The following is a 20,506-nucleotide window of genomic DNA, read 5'->3' as shown; positions in this document are numbered from 1 at the left end:
ACCAAGTTCAGTCACGGAGGTTGTCATCTTTGGCTGTAATTACGACATTTTAATACTAATTACTGCTTAAGTGAGATAACAACATCAGAAGAAATATAAACATTTTATGGCTTAATTTAGCAACAAAACCTGTATTTTATTTAGCATGATATGATGACACTGTTTAACTAGCAAAATCACTGGCTATCATTCAAGCAGAAATTAAAAATCTGTAGTAGATGAGTAGATGACCATTTTTTTCTCTGTATGAATAGAGAACAATATTCCTCTGACAAGAGTTACCTTTAAGACTGTTCTGAACTTCTAATGCGATGTCGAGGGCATTAAACGGCAAAACTGGTTCAATGGCAATTTGCAAAGTCACATGTCCTGTTAGCTGAAAAATACAAAAAAACCCACAAAACAGTCAAGTAATTTCTAGCAGATTTAATAGCCAGCACTTCTTTTGGAATAGCACATGCTTTCATTACATTGGATTTTCTGGGAAAAGTGAATAAAACTCCACAAACACATCTTTGTGAAGAGGAATATGACCTAATACAACATGAGAAATGTTAAGAGATTACAATTTATCGTCACACACAAGAATGCTGCACAGTACCTTTCTGGGGACCTCGGATACTGCAGGAGTCTCTGAGGGGGCTGAGTTTTGCTTTGTTTCCAAAGAAAACAGCTCAGCGTTCTAAAACCGGTAATGAGGTTTATTGTTTCACTTATCGGATTTTGAGAGTTTACAGAAGTAAAACAAAGCCCAAACATCACAAAAAATAATGAGCTTCAGATCCAGCCCACGGCTACACGCAAGCTGACCTGAAACCCCACTGCCTTTTGAAGAGCTTCGTGACACCTTGATGCGCGCAGACGTACGGCTTCCCAACTGGATAGAGCACTCAGCAGCTTACAGAAAGGAATTCCCAAATGAGTGAGAGAGAATTCTCAGGCTGCTCCAGACTAGACATTAGCACCTGTCACGGTGCTGAATGGCATGAGTACTTCTTTTCAGCAGGTGCAGAGATGAGGCCAGGGGCTGACTGGCCTGAGTGCTGTCTTGCATTACAGACGACAGGCTCTCCAGCTCAAGGCTTAGACATGCTACAGGGGCTGTGTATAGGAATATGTCTCGCTGCTGAACTATACCTAGCCTGTGATTAAACAGAGGATTTCAGTCTCCAGGCTGCCAAGTCCATCACTGTTCGTGGGAGCTATAAAAACACCCTGACAAAAAGATGCAAGAAACTTTCATTCATCTTCTTCAATAACTCGATATTGCGAAAAGGGAAGAAATAGCTGTAGGGCTGTGCTCTAAAATGGAATGATGGCTGCAGGTGATGCTCATCGTGTTGATAAAAATGTGGACTGAACAGAATCATATTGTACAATACTTCCCAAGGTGTTGGGGGGGTTAGACTAATATCTATCCTTCAGAAGCAATAGGATAGTCACTGTGCTGAAAGGAGCATTTTAATGCTATGATACAAAGTAGCAGGAAAAGACAACGACGCTAAGTAATATCAAAAACAATAGTACAGCAATTGACAAGGAAAGCCATCTCCCGGAAAAAGCGGATGAAAAGAGGGTAATATCAGAAATACAAGTTTCCTGGAGAAAGATTAATAGAACCCCAACAATACCGCTAAGAAAGCATTAAAAAAATACTGTTTTTTGACCTGGTCACAGACTGATTTGGGTACAGAGACTGAGGGAACATGCTCTGTATCAGGCTGCAACCTATATCTGAGCAGACATCCTGTGCAGCTATTGAGATATACCTCCAGAGAATACAATATTGAAAAAGGCATGAAGAAAAAACCCTGCCACATATAAAGTGAGAAAAGCCATGCGGAGCAATAACAATATGTCAGGCCATTATCAGGAAAACTAAAGAACTAAGAGTGAACTTGAAAGAAGATGAAAAGTACTGTGTTTGGACATCTGTGTTAAAATATTACACACTAACTTCTCATGGAACTTTTCTCCAAGCTTCCCAACTTCATTGGCCACTGATGCTTGAAGGCCATTAGGTTTTCTTTCAGTGGTTATATACAAGTCTCTGGGTTGAAAAGCATTAGAAAGTTTGGTCTTAGGAATATGAGACAGGTGTTGCAGAGATACAAAAAATAAAATTGCTAGGGCAAATAGAAATGTGCACAAAACTGTAGCCAAAGCAGGTTCATATAATCCAGCCATAAGCAACTGTAAAAATCTGGGTCTAAATGTCCAAATGCCATGGAACTCTGTCAAGACACAGCTGCCCAAAATATTAACAACCTGCATGTTGCTATGGAAAAGCAAATGAAGTAACATCCCACTAAAGAGGAGGCATTCTATATGGAGCCCAAACCCATGGGATCCTAAGTAGTACTATATCCCACCAAACATTTGAATTCTTCCCTGACGCCCCATTTCTGCAAAAATCTTCACAAACAGTAACGTAAGATACAGTTTCATAAGTATATTTTAGGGAGGGCCATGAACAGTTAGACAGTGCTACTGATACTTTTCAGTCTGTTACTGTAATGTTTAAGAACACAAAGCTATGGAAAAAATGCTTCTTTTCTGAGGTATGGAAGTGGCATTAAAAAGGAGAATAATACCCTAGTTAAGCATCTTTCCGTTCCATCATTATCTTCTACAAAATCTGGCTTGATGTTTATAAGTTCTTGTCTTATTTCTGTTTCTTCCAGGCAATTTTATTTTGCTTTTGACTATGTAAGACCTAAGTTGTTTTCTCTTTCCTATTCATATAAAGTTACACCATCAAAATCTTATGACTGAAGCATTTTGGAAACTTTATAGTACCTCTGTATATAATACTACAGACATTTGTGTGTTAGTAAACAGGTAACAGCAGCGTTTATTAAATCACGTACTTCGTAGGCTAATATGGAAGAAATCAATCACATAAAGGAAAGCTCAGAGCATTGATTTGAACAGAGTAAGTAATAATGCTGCAGAAGCATATATCAAACACACATAATGAAACAAGACAGAAAAGGCTACTGATTTCTTATTTATAGTCTTATTTTTGGATATACTATTCCCCAGAGTACAACACTGAATATACATGGAAAATAAAGACAAGCTTCTGCCCCCTTTTCCCTGTTGAAAAATGGTTCAGATTGAGTACTGAATTATTAAATGCAAGAATAACTTAGCAAAGAGTAAAGACAACAATTTTCTCATAAACTGAAATGCTAAAGCAGCATAATTGATTCTATTCCCATATTGAACTGGTTGTAACACTAATGACAACTTCTCAAATAACATTTATACATAGTAATACACACAAAATGCACACAATAATTGATGTAACATTTGCACAGTTATCAAGTCTAAAGAAAAAAATTATAGTTCAAACGCTAATTGATTCTGAAAATGCTTTTCTTACACAATTTAAAATGAAAAAATAATGAATAATGTTTCCACTGCACTTGGCTTTGGGAAAGGTATTCTTCAGGAAACTAAAATGTATTTAATGACTTCCAATTACTTTAGAGATAAATATTAATACAAAAATGAACAATAATTGTAGAGTCATACTGTATACTGCAAAATAAACCTGGTAGTCGAAATAGATTTTACCAAGGTAGCATTTTTCAAGCTCCTTTTCCTTATGGCGCAAGCATCTTTGTAGGAAGGAAACAGATACTGTCCCTGCTGTTATCCGTCTGACACAGTGCAGATCCCAAAAGCTAACCCCCTCCACCCCTTCCCAAACGAAATTCCAAAAACGCTGGTGTTAAAGATGATTCACTATCACATGACACTTACTAAATGAAGCCGTAGATCCTTCTCTCTTCCAAAGGGCTATAACCTACTCATCTAAGAACTATGTCTTTGTGCAATCCTACCCAACTTAAAAGTCTAATTTCACTACAGAAGTCAGCTCTCAGGGACCTCAGGTGGATCTGCATCACGCTCTGAAAGACTGTGACAGTAAAATAGGAACTGGATTAAATACAAATAATATACTAATCTACATAAATTACCAACATCCTTTATCTTTTTAGCTATTTTACAATGTACATAAGGAAAGTAACTAAAATTCAGGGGGCATTCGTCACAGAAAATTTTTTTTTCTATGTGACACCTGTTTTTTCAGGGAGTTAAACCCAGGTTTCAAGGCAACTTGCTTCCTCAAATAGCCAAGCTGCCTAACAACAGCTCAAAGCATAAAATAGGCATTAAAAAAAAAAAATTAAACTCCAGCTACAAAAATGTGAAATCCTCCACTCAGCCTTTTATAGACAGATTTAGATTTGCTTTTGGGGCATGCTGTTATTGATCATGTTTTGCAGGGCCACGTCTTAAATGTTATCTGGCTTCACAGACAACAGAGACATGGCAACCCATCTTCCATTCTGTCCTACGACGAGAAACTTGTAAGGTGACTAAAATGAAAACATATTTAGTGGATACAAAGATATGGCAATATTAGGCGTGACAGGGATCAACGTGCTAGAATAAACACCAGCATGCAGTGTGCAGGCAGTTTCTTTAACACAGAAGTTCACATGACAGTCATTTTTCTTTTTCTGTTTTTGCCGAGTGAAATTTGGAACCACGCTGTATCTAGCCTGTGCGCTATGTAAACCTCAGTGGGTGTAAGTGCTGAGCCTTTAGGACATTTTTAGTTACATTAAGAGTGCTAAAATCTAAAGAGACATTTCAGATCTCTTCATATGCCAAGTTACAAACAACACAACTTAAAAAAAAATCAGGTAAACTGCCGTGTTTATCCCTTTGTGAGCGCTGCTCTTCAGGAGTGCTGTACTCCAATTTTACCTGCTGGTATGAATTAGACACTTGAAACCTGAAATGTGCAGTGGCAACTCCTTTGTATTTCAAGCTATGTACCACTGCAACTTCCTTTTCCTTCTCTCTTGCATTCTATGACTTTCAGGGGTTTATTATATAATTTTATTCCATGAATATTAACACCACCTTACGCTGCTGATACCTTTAGAGATAACTAGCCTACACATGGCAGCTAATCCCCCAAAACCACGACAGCTCATATGAGAAAGCAGATAACGTTACAAGGTGGGGTAGCAGACCTGTGTCGATCCCCATCTACCACCTCAGCAGAGCTCTGCAGCAAGACTCCCTGCTACGGACTCAATCAATCCTTGTAATCGATCAGCGTGTGACACTGGGCAACTCACGCATTGAGCTCTAAGCCTCAGCTTCCTCTGACACCAGGAATTATATTTTTTGAGTCACATTTGCCCTCGCACCTTGCACCTCTGCCTTCACACCTTATCCATGCGGTTCGTGGATGAGGAAAGAGCACGGAAAGACAACAGTGCTGTTTAGGGTGATCAATAACTGTTGAAAATGACTTAACACTTTTTTCCTCTTTTTTCTGGTAAAGGTGAGTGAAATGGTTTAGCCTTTCTGGCTGGCTCTTGCACTCTCTAGTCTCAGGTGTTTATCTCTTGGCACCAAGAGCTCTCTTCCCACAGGTCCTGACTAGCACAGTCACCTGCAGAGATCATCTGAGATGAACACTGGTTTCCATGTCCACCCTCATGTAAATAAGGAATAAATCTCAGCATATATTAAGATTCCCTCCCAAAACCACATTAGCAATCTCACATGTGAAAATTATCAGCCTTCCTCAACCTCTTCACCCTGCTAAATTAAAGAAATATTTTGGTAACATAAATTCCCTGAATATGCTTTCTGTTGGTTCTTTTTTTTTACACAACACCGCCCCGCCACTTCCCCCCCAACTTCCTTCATGTTATCAGATTTTTTTAATTAAGCATGAGAAATTGAGTCTATTTAAATGAAATCTGTGATTCCCTGGCAATGACATAAGACCAGCACCTAGTATTAATGGTTGAATGGCAGTACTTGTGAGACTCATGATAAATTAATAAGCATTTTTAACACTGAGATCTCAATTTACTGTAGAAAAAATCTCTGCATAATCAGTCTACACTGTTGTTTCTCTTATATTCATCACATCCCAAAAAACTTAACTCAAATTAACTTAACTCATACCAGCATGAGAAGAAAACCAGTTCATTGACCCTCTATTTTTCTGAAGAACCACACTCCCTTGATTAGACAAAGAAATAGAAATACGGTCGCAAACACATTTGCTTTGCACTAGAGCTGTCAACTTTGGAAAATTCAGAACTTTTCAGCAGTACTGCATGTGCTTTTGTTACTGCTGAATCTACCCTGGCACCAGGGCATGCATTTACACTACAGGTCAAAAGATATTTTGAGGCATCTGACATTCTGTACAACATGATACTGTATTTTAGGTCAGTAGAGGGCTCTCTGAGAAAAGAGTACGATAAGTTGAGTCTACAGCTGCGGTAGGTGAACTAGAGCATAGTAATTCATAACGGAGCTGTTTCTGACTGACAAAAGTAGGAATCCTATCTGAGGTCTTACAGATATTAAAATCTCGATTTCAACATCCCCCTCCATCATTTAATGTTGTTTTACTTAGTATAGAAAATACTGATTAGAAACTAAATGTGATAGCAAACAAACCATTTGCAGGTATCCCATGCAAAGCAAACAACACCTAACTAATTGTGTTCCGGATGCACGTAGCTTTTGGCATCCCGGGTGTTACGTATTAAGATACCCCAGAATTGTGGTAGCTTGGGCCACTTAAGGAAGATCTCTACTTACATGATCATATGCTACATTTTCTACATGGCTCACAATAAGATTCTGAAGCACTGAGCTCTTAAGGTCAAAGTATTCTCCTAAGTGATTAATTTGCATAACATCTGATTTGTTAGCCAACTTAGTAATATACAGCACTTAGAGCAGAGAGAGAGTGTATTTCCTAGGTTCCACTCACAGCCGGGAAGGATCATTTACCCTTGCACAAAAAGGAAACTCCTACTTATTTCTCCCTTGCCTTCTGTGTATGAGTAGAAATCCCTACACTTTAACTATAAAGTATATGGAAATAAATATTCTGTGTATATTTAAATGCATTTATGTGAATCTTCTACTATGTGTATATTAAGAACAGGTATTTCAAATTATGCTAATTTCTAGCAAGCAATCATAGCCCTTGCCCTGGGTTATAACTCTGTAAGGTTATACAGAGATTCCTTCCACTCACTTCTACCTTGTATCCAGATCACCAACAGAAGGGATGAGGGCGAGGACGCAGCATTTCCGAGGCATTGTCAGAGCCTGGCCCATTGTGGCAGTTCTCACATGCTGCTACCGCAGCAGCAGGGCACAGGCATTAACCTCCAAGATCGCAGCTTAACTGAGTTAACTTACCCTTTTCCTGGCTTGTTTGGAAGTGAGGCAAAGCAGCTGCCTCTCTGTGCAGAACGCATGGGGTTAACGCTGACCCAGGAAGCCATGAAGTTAAAGTACCATTCCGTATGGGCAGAGCAGCAGCGTGGAAGCGTAGGAGGAAGGGGGAGTAGCTCAAGTGCTTTATTCTTTTTTTTTTTTTTGCACATAAACAGAAATTGCCTGCCTTTGAAGTATGCAGGTAAGTAGCAATAATCCTGAGAAGATTTCCCAATCACGTATTTCACGTTTATGTATGTCAAATTCTAGTAGTATCTAGGTGCAAAGGAAGCGTTGAATTAACTTCTAGAAGAGCCACTAAATTCAAGCCTCTTGTTAAAAGAAGTTACTGGGACTTTCTCTCGGGAGCGTAGTTTTGAGTACGCCAAAGGGGTGTAACAGAATGCTCTCCTCACTGTGTGAGCTCTGGGTGAAGAGGTCACAGCACGACAGTACAAATCTTTACATCATTACAAACCCGCACGCTAGATTTCTTAAAGAGAACTTTAGAAGTTTGTTCTAGTCTTAATTCTTTTTCATGTCTGACTTTAAAGCCAGGTTGCTCTGGTTACCAGCTGCAAACTCGGAGAGCGACAACTACAGAAAGTGCTGCTTTAAAGCTGAATGATTTGCATACAGCGTTCCCATAAACCAAGATGCCATCAGTGCACAGAAAGTGACCTTTGAAATGCTTTCAATCTCTGATTCTCTTCAGGTATAGCAGGAGGAGGGGGAAACTACTGCTAGATCCCTTTTAAAGCAGCAATATTAACTGCCTGAAGCTGGTTACAGGCAGTCCTGCCTAAGTAGATTTAGCCATTGTTGTGGTAGAAAGGGAAGTATATAATATTAAGCAAAACTTATTTCCACATGTCCTTACAGATCTTTCTCTCTGATAACAGTCGTGTGCAGAAACTGCATCTTGGACAGATCTCTACTACCGTAAACCCAAACTACATTGCTTATTTTTGTCTTCATTTGCATAAGTAGAAACATGCAGCTCGCTCACACTGCACACACTTCAGGACAAGAAATGTTGAGTGTTTTTTCTAGTTTAAGCCATAAAGGCAAGTTTAAAGTAAAGAAAGGAAATGTTATCTCAGAGTAGCAGACAAGATATATCAGCGTAGATTCCTGTGCATGCGATGAAAACCCAGGATGCTGTGATTAGCAGCCCTGACATCATGCTCTTCCATGCTACTAAAGGCCTTCATTGTGTTTACTACCAGCTAATGAGTATCAGTACCATTCCCTGACTTACGTAAGTGTTTAAGACTCCAGTCAGGATGTTAGCACGACCAGCCCTCCTTACTCACGATGCAGGATAATCGGAGCACAAAGATGGGACTCTGCAAGATAATTGATAATTTTGTTAACAGTTGCCAGACAGTTGGCTGGGTCCTGCTGCTCCATGAGCCTTACAAGTCAGAGAGTAATGACTAGCAGATAAAATAAGCAGCAGTGCAAGTCTGCATTTAATCACCCAGGTTCACAAGCACTCTACAGAAATACAGATCAGCCTAGAAACAGTATGTTGTCTTACAGTCCTAATTAATCAAAATATCTTCTCATATGCCTCAAGATACATGCATGAACCAAGCATCTTCCTGAAATAGGAGCAATCCCAGGACCAACTCAAGGACATCCAAGCACTTGCTAAGTTTCTATTTGATCTGTAAAGCCAGTTCTTCTGCTGAATCTGTAGGACTCAGTGTGAAACTTGTGGCATTGTTAAAAACTAGATAACAGCCATCACAGGAGTACAATAATGAAGAAATCTGCAATAGGAAGCTTCAACCACAGCTTTCAGTTCAGACCTTGATATCATCTTTTTAATCACTCCCCTTTTACAGAAATGGATTTGATTTAATTGAACTCCTAAAAAAAAAAGTCTCTAATCACACTTCATCAGTATGCAATTATTATTCAAAGGAAACCATATGTACTATTACACACTCTTAATTAAAATAATGCATATAATCTGCTTCAGTGCCTAACAGTCATTCTCCTTGATGCTCATTATGCTTTTTCTTCCATTATTATGACAATACTTCTTTTTTCCCTATTTTTTCCTCATCTATCCCCATTTCATTTATACACATTTTCAGTGTTAATGATCGTGGTATCAGGACACTGAGATGCATTAATATGCCACCATCCTTAAAAACTCATTGCATATCATGACCTTCAAAATGAGGAAGACCTGGCTGTGGAGATCTGTGAAAAGATGAGGAAATGCTCTAACTGGAGCATTTCTACACTGCTTTGCCTGAAATTTATTTGCAATTATATCTTCTAAGTGGCCGTACTGAAGGAAGAATGTACGATAGGCAGCAGTCAGTCCTTGAAGAAAGAGATAGGATCTGGGAGAACCAGGGACAATGGATGGAAAAAAGGGAGTTGAAGAACCTGAAGAAAAGCATCAGGGGTTGAGGCAATGGTTCCTTGAGAAACTTGGACAGTCAATTCAGCATAGACTCAGCAGAATAAGCATTATGAAAAGATTCATGGGAGCATTACCTAGGAAAGTCCCTGCATCCCCTCAAACTCAGGAAAGCTAAGATATTTAATGGTGATGGAGAGAAAATACTGTTCTTTTCTCTCACCACCTCCTGATGCAAAGGTACCTCAATTTTTTTCCACTTAGGCCTCCCTAATCAGTGAGAACTGGAGCACTGACAGTTCATTACATACGACAGGCTAGCCCTGAGGGCGAGCCACCGGTGAGCCACAATGCTGAGGATCCACGGGAAGCTGAAAATATATCATCCTGTGGTATACAGCTCAAAGAAATGACCCATAAACATTAACAGACATGTTCCACTTCAGGGGAGAATCCGATTACTACCCCCGACACCAGGATATACTGCAGTACGCAAAGAGGCCCAATTTCCTTGGTAGGCAATTCCCGCAGTTAGGGTCACATTCTGCTCTTGGATAGACTCGCATGGTAGTTACCAAGCCACAAAGGTTTTTAAGCTTCTTACTGATTTCATAAATCAAAGATGCAATTTCTGTGAATTTTTCACAGTACTTTTAAAATCAGAATATTCAATCTTCAATGTGTACTGTGCAAGATACATAGAGTAAGTAGTAATCAGTTGACTTACATTAATAATTTGAAATTTAAATCTCAAAAGGAGATCTCATACCTCTTCCTGTAATTAAATAGTATAACTTAACAAATAAAGGTGGGGAAAGAATGGTTGGTTTATTTTAAAAAGAAAACATTAATTAAAGATGAATGTGTTTGGGACTGAGCAAGCTCCCCTCAGGCTTGGGGAAAATGCCAAGTCTGACAAACTCTTTGAGCCTTAGGGAATCTCAGGTCAGTTTGATGAACCTACTGAAGTATTTTATAATTAGCTGGCATGCTCCTGAGGCTACCAATTTACCTGAAAAAGAAACTCCCTCGCCTTTCAAACTTGTCCCTGAACAACAATGAATAAAGACCTAACAAATAATGTTTCTCATCACAGAGTATTTATATAAACAGAGAAAGAAAATTTAGAAGATGTCCTGTGCTACAGAATGGCCCTCAAAATCTGTAAAGAACCCTAGCAATAAAATTGGAACTATCTGAAGGTAGAACTGAGATTTATTACCATGTCTGGGGCTGTAATAATGCACCTGTTACTAAGATAGTCAAATTATGATGGCCATTACATTCCACTGCACCCAATCTTTATGTGGGCTCTGTATTAAAATGATAAAGGCAGGATGATATAATGGCATCAACAAAGATTAAACAGAGAAGCACATTTTTAAAGCATATAATCTTGCAACACTACAGGAAAAGTGACTTGCTCAAATGACAGCATTCACTGTTGTGGGAAAAAAAAAAAAAAAAATCAATGTTGACCTCCAGTACTGCACCATGGCTGCTCCAGGTACTGCCTGTTTTAAGTATCTTATTGTTTATAGTCATAATCAGTGTCTGAGCACCCAAAATACGTGTCTCAGAAAGGAATTCCAAAGTCACCTGCTGCAGAAGGCTTGCTGCCTATCTTCAGCTTATGCAATACAATCGAGGAAAGAAGCAAGGCTACGGCACAGGTTACCTGCGACTGTCTGACAAGGCGAGCTGTAAGAACAACTCAAAGCTCAGGACCAACTTAGTTGGTAAGCATCGTATTTTTGTCAGCTTCTGGTCTTGCAATTGAGCCCCTAACTTCAGTTATAGCTCAGCTGAACGCTTATTTGTTTTCAGTTTCAGATTAACTTTCTGGAAGAAATGAGTTCATTGTAAGAGATCTCAATATGGGCAAATAGAGAAGGAGACAAGCTTTGCCTGGCAGGTAACAACAAGGATGGAGATGTGATGACTGTACGATCATCACAGAAGATCAGAAGACGACGGAAGGGATGTTGTTGAAGAGGCTGGAGAGTGGAAGAGAAGGGATTTGAAAAAGGCAGAAGACTTAGAAAGAAAAACAAGTTGGAATTTGCTGTACAACATAAACAGCAGCCTGGGGAATTTCTGAAAGAGAAGATGGCAAGATTAAAAGGACAGCTGAGGAAGATCATTTTGGCAACAACACTAGAGATGGATTGCAGGGAAAAGAAAGACTTGCAAGGCAAATGTGTCAAGACAAGAGAAGATTACAATTTGGACAAATGGTTTGATCACGAGGCCAAGGAGAAAAGGATGAGTTTTTTAGAAATACTACAGAATGAAAATGTATCAGAGGAAAACACTTAACAGTGTCCTTCAGCATACTGTAATCAGTGTGTACTCCGCATATTTCTCCATACTATACTATGTAAAATCCCAAATAAATCTTCTCCCAAACTGAAAAAGTACTGCAGGATATGGTATGGATACCGAAAACAAACTAGTGGGAGTGCTGAGAGCATCCAAAGTGATACCTGCATGCGTGTGTGTCTAAGTGTACTTGCATACATAGATCGGAGAAAAACTCGTGTCTCTCATCTCATTCTTCTGTAGGATAAAACTGAAGACAGAGGCAGTTGCAGATAAAATTAGATTTTCAGAGCTAAAATTAGATTAAGACTTTGTAGGCTAAGAATTTTCTCTCCCCTGCCCCAGTAGAAAGGCAACGTTGTATAGGCATTTGATGTACTCTGAATAGCTTTAAACTAAATGTAAATAATCTTCAAAGGAGTTTTTATTTCAGAGTGAAATTTCCAGAATGTTTTGCACTACGTCTACGTTGTACATCAAAAATACAAAACACATTTTAAAGTTCTTCATTTCTATATTCAGAAAAACTAGAAAGCCCTACAAAAACTGTTCTGAGCTCTTGGGTATACCATAATGCTGTAACACTTTTGAACCCTAATTAACAGTATTTTCATTGAAGCCTCATCCAGTAATGAGGATATGGACATTTCCGGGGTGAGGCACTGATCAGAATGCACACTTGATACTGGATTAAACAAAAGTAAAAAAAAAAAAAAAAATTGTTTTCATTTACGGACCTAATGAAAAAGATTTTAGAATTCACTCAGAGCCAAAAGTAGTAGGTAACATGTAAGAAATTTTTTTTAAACAACTTTTAAACTACACTTCATATTATGAATACTGAACTCTTAAAATATTGGAAGCAAGAAAAATGGAAAGAACATTCTCAATCTTGTGGTCTGTGGGAGCTGTTAATCGTGTATTGCTCAGGGGTCACCATGGGGAGGGCAAGAGACGGCACGTAGGCATCTCCATGTCTGTCCATTCCCAAATCTTTACAACTTCCATTCTGAGAACAGCAGGCACTAGACACAATATTAGATTAGGCTGCTATATTATGCTGATTTTGTTAGTATTTATTTTGCCTCCAGCATTCCCCTGCACAAACCCACGTGTCCCTGAGCTAGAGGTTTACCTAGACGTCTTAGTTTGTTGCTGTTTCTGCTCAAGTAACAACTGACATTTGCAAAAGAAGGGATGAAGGGGGCGACTAGTACCATCTAAGCAGAGGGTTTTATTTGTGCAGAACATTACATTAAAAGAGCCCAGTAGCTATTAGTGATTATTAATCTTCAATTACAATAATAGCCATATTTAACCAAAAAGGAATAGGCTATGCTGCAAGTCATGAAAAAAACCCCTTTTTAACTGTCAGCCCTGCTAGTCTAAAAAAGCCTTCACCCTATTCATTCAGTTATCATTTTGTAGTTTATAATTAAGGTGCTAATGTATATCAGAATTCTTTGATCTCAAAATAAAGGATTCTTTTACCAAATAAATTAAGAACACAGTAGTTACAGGAAATTCAAATTTCCAAGTAAAAATTAAAAGAAACGTCCAAAAGTAGAGTAATGTAATTAAGAAAATACTATTTTTGTTGAATAATTGAAGGAAAAAACCCTGTGAGTAATCATCCTGGATTATGGAACAGTTCATGAAGTGTTGAAAGACCTTTCTCTTCAAGAGCTAGATACAATCTAGGATGAAAGGAAATCAGTACATGTTTCTCCACCCCAGGAATAAAGACAGGTACTCAAAAAAGCTGGTAACTGAAAGGGATAGAGCCAGCAAGATCCCACTCCGCTTACCTGCCAGTGCCACCAGTCACCTGTGAAAATGGAACTTGGGCTTCGGAAAAACCTTTCAAAAGCAACTACTGGCTTAAAGATGCGAGTGAACACCAGGCAACCTCAGCTCTTATCTAAGCTTCAATATTGTCATCCCTTCACTCACAATCTGCTTCTCTGGGAAAGTGATCTTATTTACCTCACAGGGGTTAAAAACAATGTCAGCAAAGCCCAATTACACACTATTGCTATCAATCTGCATTCAGTTGCAATGAGCTTTGGATTAGGCAGTTCAGTACATTTTATAAACAATATAAACATGTTACTGTTGCTATTTAGCAGTGTAAAGGATGTTTTGCATTTCTCTCTTCATTACTTTCTTTGAATTAAAACCACTAAGCCTTGCAAAAAAAGCAAAAAAACCTCGGTCTCTGTGGACAAACAGCCAAACTCAGAGAAAGAGAACAAGAGCTTCTTTCTTAAAATTAAAATGTTTCTATTAAAACCATGTGACTCAAGATCATCTGAAGTATTTCCTATATGACCTCTAAAAGCAAGATTTCTAGTTCTGCGCCTTTTGAGACCCTGTGAAAGCTAAGATTATTGGAACAGACAGTAATTTTAAAGTTATTAGTTTTTCATTCTCAAAGTCACAGTTTAATCAATTTTAAGATCCAACTAGTCGTGTAAGCTTGAAAGTCCACTACAACTATGAAAAATATGGTAAAAATAGTCCAAGAAATAGAGTTACAGATCAGAGGAGACTGCAGATTTTTACCATGTATATAATATTTCCCAATGGCTTTGCTTTGTTCCGTTCTTCAGAAAATACAGGCAAATCATACATGCCAAAGAAGAAAAGTTTGGGCACGTAGGACTTTACTAATGAGTTGCTTTGCTTAATTTTAGAAACGCTTAGGAAAAGACTGTGGAGAATAAATAGTCACTCATTTTTTTCTCCTAATAGATTCCAGTGAATTACGGAAGACTCAAAAGTCAGGCTAGAAAAAGTATTTTCTTCTGTCAGTATTAAACTTTGGCTACCTTCTCTCCAAGCAGCTTGAATTGCTTAATGTGTTTGAATGAAACTCAAAAGTTGGTATAAAGACTTTGCTTAATCTGAAGGATGTGCTTTCTATAGCTTCTATGAAAATTTAGGGAACTGTCCACGCTGAGAATAGAACCTTTAAAGAAGTACTGTCTTCAACTCTTATGTCCTTTGGAACTTCACCATTTTCTTGTGTTCTCATGAAAACGACAAGTGTTAACCTGTAAATCAAATTACTGTGTTTTTTCCTGTTTACTTTCCAATTTTTCATGGCTGCTTCCACGTTTCTCCTGTTCCCTATATGAGTGACACAAAAGTCTCATGTTCTGATGGCAGAAAAGCTGGGTACCTGCCAACAGCCTCTAACAGAAATGCGTGATGGAGATGAAAATGACTATGGACAGACATGTCCTAAACAAAAAGTAAATGCAAAACCGAACTTAATGTTAACATAGAAATGAAATTAAAATAATCTCTCACAATACAGAGATTCTGGAGGAGGGTTCTCTAAGTGTGTGTCCCTTTTAAACTGCTGTGTAGAAACTAAGGTGAGTCTAACTGAATTGCTGTTATGGATTTGAGTGTCTGGAACATAACCTGCAAGTATAGTAACAACAAACAGTTATACAATACATTCTATATTTCAATCAATCCACTGTTTAAAAGTAATTTATTCAACTTTAACAGATTACAATAGACAATGCAAAAGTAGGAAAAAATGAATGGAAATAAGGATGTTGAAGCTGCTTGTTGGCAGTTTCTTGATTACGAAAGTCTGTTTATAAGGCATCCTTAAGCAACACCAAGGAGCCCTACTGATGTACTGTCAATGAGGATGTTTTGCTGTGTCTTATAGTCAGTATGAGAGGATGTAGGTAAGGAAATGAAGAGGACAGACAGTCCAACCATGTTGCAGTATCTGAAGTGCTACGCTGCTAGACTCTTCAAACATGAACTGAAACTGGAGACTCATCTTAGTCTTATGTAATAAATAAGTGCACTGATTTCAGTATAATTCCTGTGTAATAGTGATTGCCTTTTCCAGATGGTACAGGCCGTGTATCCAGCAAATGATCACTGTCAAGGATTACAGACTAATGCTTTATAGCACTGAGGACTGTGACAGCGTTACTTTGGTCAATTATAACCTTGCCCTCCACAAGTACTAAAGCTCTATGACGTTTCACTAAATCCCTTTTCCTTAAGTACAATAAAAGAAATGCTGATATTAATGGCTTCAAATGAGATACTGGAAAGTCATGAAAGCAAAGTGTGCATTTTAAGGCAAAGAGGTGCTGCTTCTTCCTACAACGTTCTCAGAGGACCACTTCTATTCCTATGATCTATGTCAGTGAATCAAATCAAGCTGAAACCTGCAAAACTTGAAGGTTTTTAATGAAATGAAGCATATTTAAGCACATATGTCACAGCTTTTCTCAGGAACGTACTACACACGTATACATTCTCCACGGAATGGAATCAAGTTTTTCATTGCATTTATGCTCATGGAAGTCCTCACAGTAACTTGAGATAAAGCGCCAGCAGCAAACACAACAATGCTGCTTTCAATATGGTGACACAGTGAAAACTGCAGAATATGAAGAAACACACTGTGGACCTTTAAAAAATCTTTCTTGACAGCTTCTGAAAAACAGCAAAACCCCAATACCTACCCAACCACATGCCTTCTAGATTTACCAAATGCTATCATAGTGTGCGGCAAAATTTTCCCTAAACAAGAACTAGGCTACAGAATAAACTATCTCCACAGAAGCAGGACAACCAAATTCTCAATTTAGTCAAAGAACATGATGAATTTTTTATAATTTCTGCTTCTTTTTGTCGTCTCCAAATGGTAGAACAGAATAAAAGTACACAGCCTAGAATATAAGCAGAAAAAAAGGTTTTTGAATTGAATGCATAACCCACACATTTCCATTTTTGTGCTCCTCACCAAGATTCTAACTCGCTTTGTTTTCTAATCCAATTTTGTAGCATCTCAGTGACTATGAGAATCTTTAAGAGTGAAGTCAGAACTTACTCATGGGCAAAATACACAATAACCTTCATAAAAATGCAATAATAAGCAAAAATAATAAAAGCTGCCAGATTTGCTATTACTGCAGATAATTGAGGTTTTCACAAGGATTTTGTGTAAATAGTACATCTGGGATGGCTGGTGTCTCCAAAGAGCCAGCAACCACGGTCTGACTAATAGTATGCTGCTAACCAAGGTCACTGGCTAGATGTGGCAAAAACATTGCACACAGACTACCCGTCACTATACAGAAAGCACCATATGCCTCTCCGCTTTAGAAATATATTAAAACAGCTTATGTACCATGTACAAGCTCACTGACATTCAGTGCCTCAGCTCTCACCATTTGGGGATAGTAGGTCTGTGCTCAAGACTGGAATCTGGCAGTCAGCACGGCTTCACCAACATAAAACAGACCGAAACGACCACGTTCAAGTCCCGAGGAGAGAGCACTCCTAGTCTTCAGCTTCACGTTCCCCTAGAGACCTGGGACAGGAAGTGTTGGAGAGAAAAGCCTGTAAATAGCACAACCTCTCTACTACTGAATATATTGGGAAACAACTTTATGCACTCCAATACTAACTAAGGGCTTGCCATTTAAAAAACTTTGTATATGTTTGTAAATATTGATCTCTTCTGCTTTTAAAAGTCCACCAGGAAAACTTACCAGCAATTTATTGTGCATATAAATGAAAGATGAAAAGTAGATTGTTAACACAAACATATCATCTGTTTCTGGACAGGCGGAATGCATAAGATATTAAATGTGGCACAGATTTATAGCTCTATTTTGGAACTAGAGCTCAGTTAGTAAAAACGTGCCCGTGTAGCTACCGCTTTCTGTCACATAATTGCAACACAACTGTCTGCTTGTCAGAATTTGGGTGCTTATGCCAATGTTAGAACTTGTTTTCTCCAGCAAGAGAGAAAATAATTTCTCTTGTCAGTATACAACTGCTGAGTAAGTCAGAAGTCAAGACCTTCCAGCTCAGAGGACACAACTCTGCCAGCAGTACACTGATGCCGACTGCAATGCATCCTCAAGTACCTTTTGGAAAAGCCCCTCACTCTCCTGCAGCGTGGTCTGGAAAACTAGCGACAGCAGAGTCCAACAGAAGGCACAAAGAGGAGAAAATCATACATACGTTCCAGGTATGGGTAGAGTTTTGCTTGTAAAAAAGATGCTGAATCTCTTCCCTGACAGCTAGTCAATGAGCGAGTGATGATATAACAACTCTAACAGTATGATGAGATAAAAGCACTTGCTGTAGATTCAGACATTGACTGTACCCAAGTATCTTAAGATTTATTTTTGTTTGCTTTTGTTTCACTAAGAGAAGCAAATGGCTCTAGAGTATCCCTGTCCTTCCCCAGCACACACAGATTAATTAAAAAATGCGCCAACTAAACAGAAACAAGATTTTAAATGGAGGTCTTTCATTAAAAATTCATCTTATCTGCTAACCACATATTTTTATTTGGAAAAAATAAGCTCTCTGAGGTAAATATAATCAAATTTGTTAGCGTGATACTGTCATATTTGATGTGGCAGCATCCACAAATACACGGTCCACAGTACAAACATGGACAGTATCATTTTATCCTATCATACATTGCTTCCCATCCCGTACCTTATCACAGGTGTGACGAGAAGGGGCTCTTACAGGTCACTCGTGTAGTGCAGGTCATGAACTGTCTTGTGTTGGATACACCCCACACAGAGGCATGCCTCCTTGTGGGGTTTGCGACTAATGTTTAGAAGCAGATGGAAAGGTCATAATCAAGACACAAATGCTATCATAGTCTTGTTCTCATCTTTCTCACCCTAACTATGTTTTGTGAGTTCCATATAACAAATGGAACTTGTTTCTCCTTGTCCAGTGAGATTTTACTGTGGACAGAGATTTTTTTTTCCTGCAAGACACAGGGAATGAACATGAAAGATTCCCAACTTGGTGTGGAAATAGGAAAAAAAGAGAAGAGACAGAAAAGTGTTGATTAACTCATATCCTCAACATTCAGCATTATACAAAATATCTATTGAGTTACAAGCAAGTTTTTGTATTTTTCTGTTTTTTTGGAAACCATGATACAATGTCATTATGGTTTTGGTACTGCAGCATAAAAGAAATGTTTGATTCTCTTTGTCTCATTAGGATCTCATGTGAGGTTCCTGTCAGCTGTAAGTTTGTTCAGTTTATCTCAGGAAAAAAGGAAGAAAAAAGCTTAACATTTTCCTTAGATATGTCAATCAAAAGGACTGCACTGGCTGCCACAGCAAGTTCAGAAGAATATCATTCATGCCAGTTACAGCAGAATCTTTATGTGGCCCCATTTTCTTCATCACTTTTAAGCAAGACTATATTTATGTAAAGGCCTAACCTCACCCTGCAAATACCCCAAAATCAAACTGAGCTATATACAGGTGTTCACTCAATGATTCCAATGTGTATTTCTGTGTGTGCTCTTTTCTTAGCTGAGAACCACTTTCTTTAGGATCACAGTTTCACAAAAGATAAACAGTATTCAAATTCGAACTGGCCAAGGAGAGCAGGCCTGACATTCAATCTTAAAGCTTTTCCTTACTTGGTTGTGTGAAAATTATTAGAACTCCAAAATGTTGATGATTTATCTCAGGTGCTTCTACAGGCTATGTTCATTTATATTCAAATGTACTGCTTTCTTTCCAGTCATGTAGTAAAGAGATACTTTACGTATTCACTTTCTTTCATGTTTTTATTGTATTTGCTATGTTTTTATTGTATTTGCAATAGTTGTACTTTCCATATGAGGAAAGGCTGGGAGAGCTGGGTCTGCTTAGCCTGGAGAAGAGGAGGCTGAGGGGGGATCTTATCAATGCTTATCACTACCTAAAGGGTGGGTGTCAGGAGGACGGGGTCAGGCTCTTCTCAGTGGTGCCCAGTGACAGGACGAGGGGCAGTGGCCATAAACTGGGAAACAAAAGGTTCAACCTGACCATGAAGAAACCCTTCTTCCCTGTGAGGTGACAGAGCCCTGAACAGGCTGCCCAGAGAGGTGGGGGAGTCTCCTTCCCTGGAGACTTTCCAAAGCCCCTGGACTTGTTCCTGTGTGATCTACGCTAGGGGGTCCTGCTCTGGCAGGGGGGTTGGACTAGATGGTCTCTAGAGGGCCCTTCCAACTCCTACCCCTCTGTGAATCTGTGAAACAGCACATTCTGTCAGGTCATTGATTCTAAGACATGTACCTGGTTTAACGGGTTCACATAAATTTATACTCTCTTATTCATTATCATGTTGTCTTTTTATTGCCATATAGCTGTTAGGAATGGCAACTTAATAGTTGAGCCAGTAGGTGATTGGTTTTTTTTTTTGACATCATAATAGAAGTGTTGACCGTTTGAGATCAGAGTGCTGCTCTAGGAGCACGGCTTATGCTTTAAAAGGGCAGCTCACATGAACGAGCCAAAGAGGAAGATGGGAACTTCTAAGCACTGCGTACTGTGGTTCCTATGAACATGGTGCCACCTCGTATGTGACACACAAAGTGGTAAATTAACTGTATTTGGTTTTCTGCCATTTTAAATAAAAGCTAGTGATAGAGATACAAAGCGTGTTTCTCATGAAGGGTTCAGCCCTCTGGTTTTGTAAAAGCTTGTTAAT

General features: G+C 38.7%; 1 protein-coding gene across 1 annotated transcript in view; it reads right to left on the bottom strand.

The window, feature by feature from the left end:
- LOC104509686 (inactive N-acetylated-alpha-linked acidic dipeptidase-like protein 2) overlaps positions 1-20,506 on the bottom strand; it is a gene marked incomplete at its 5' end in the record, with an annotated part of 109,742 nt that overhangs the window by 25,331 nt on the left and 63,905 nt on the right. The window contains one exon of the mRNA XM_010151715.1: positions 283-376. Within this exon, the coding sequence (XP_010150017.1) occupies positions 283-376 (94 nt within the window). The remainder of the gene's footprint in view (positions 1-282; positions 377-20,506) is intronic.

This window comes from Eurypyga helias, unplaced genomic scaffold, assembly GCF_000690775.1.
Source record: "Eurypyga helias isolate BGI_N326 unplaced genomic scaffold, ASM69077v1 scaffold2645, whole genome shotgun sequence".
Classification (NCBI taxonomy): domain Eukaryota; kingdom Metazoa; phylum Chordata; class Aves; order Eurypygiformes; family Eurypygidae; genus Eurypyga; species Eurypyga helias.
This window is presented reverse-complemented; position numbering and strand designations above follow the sequence as displayed.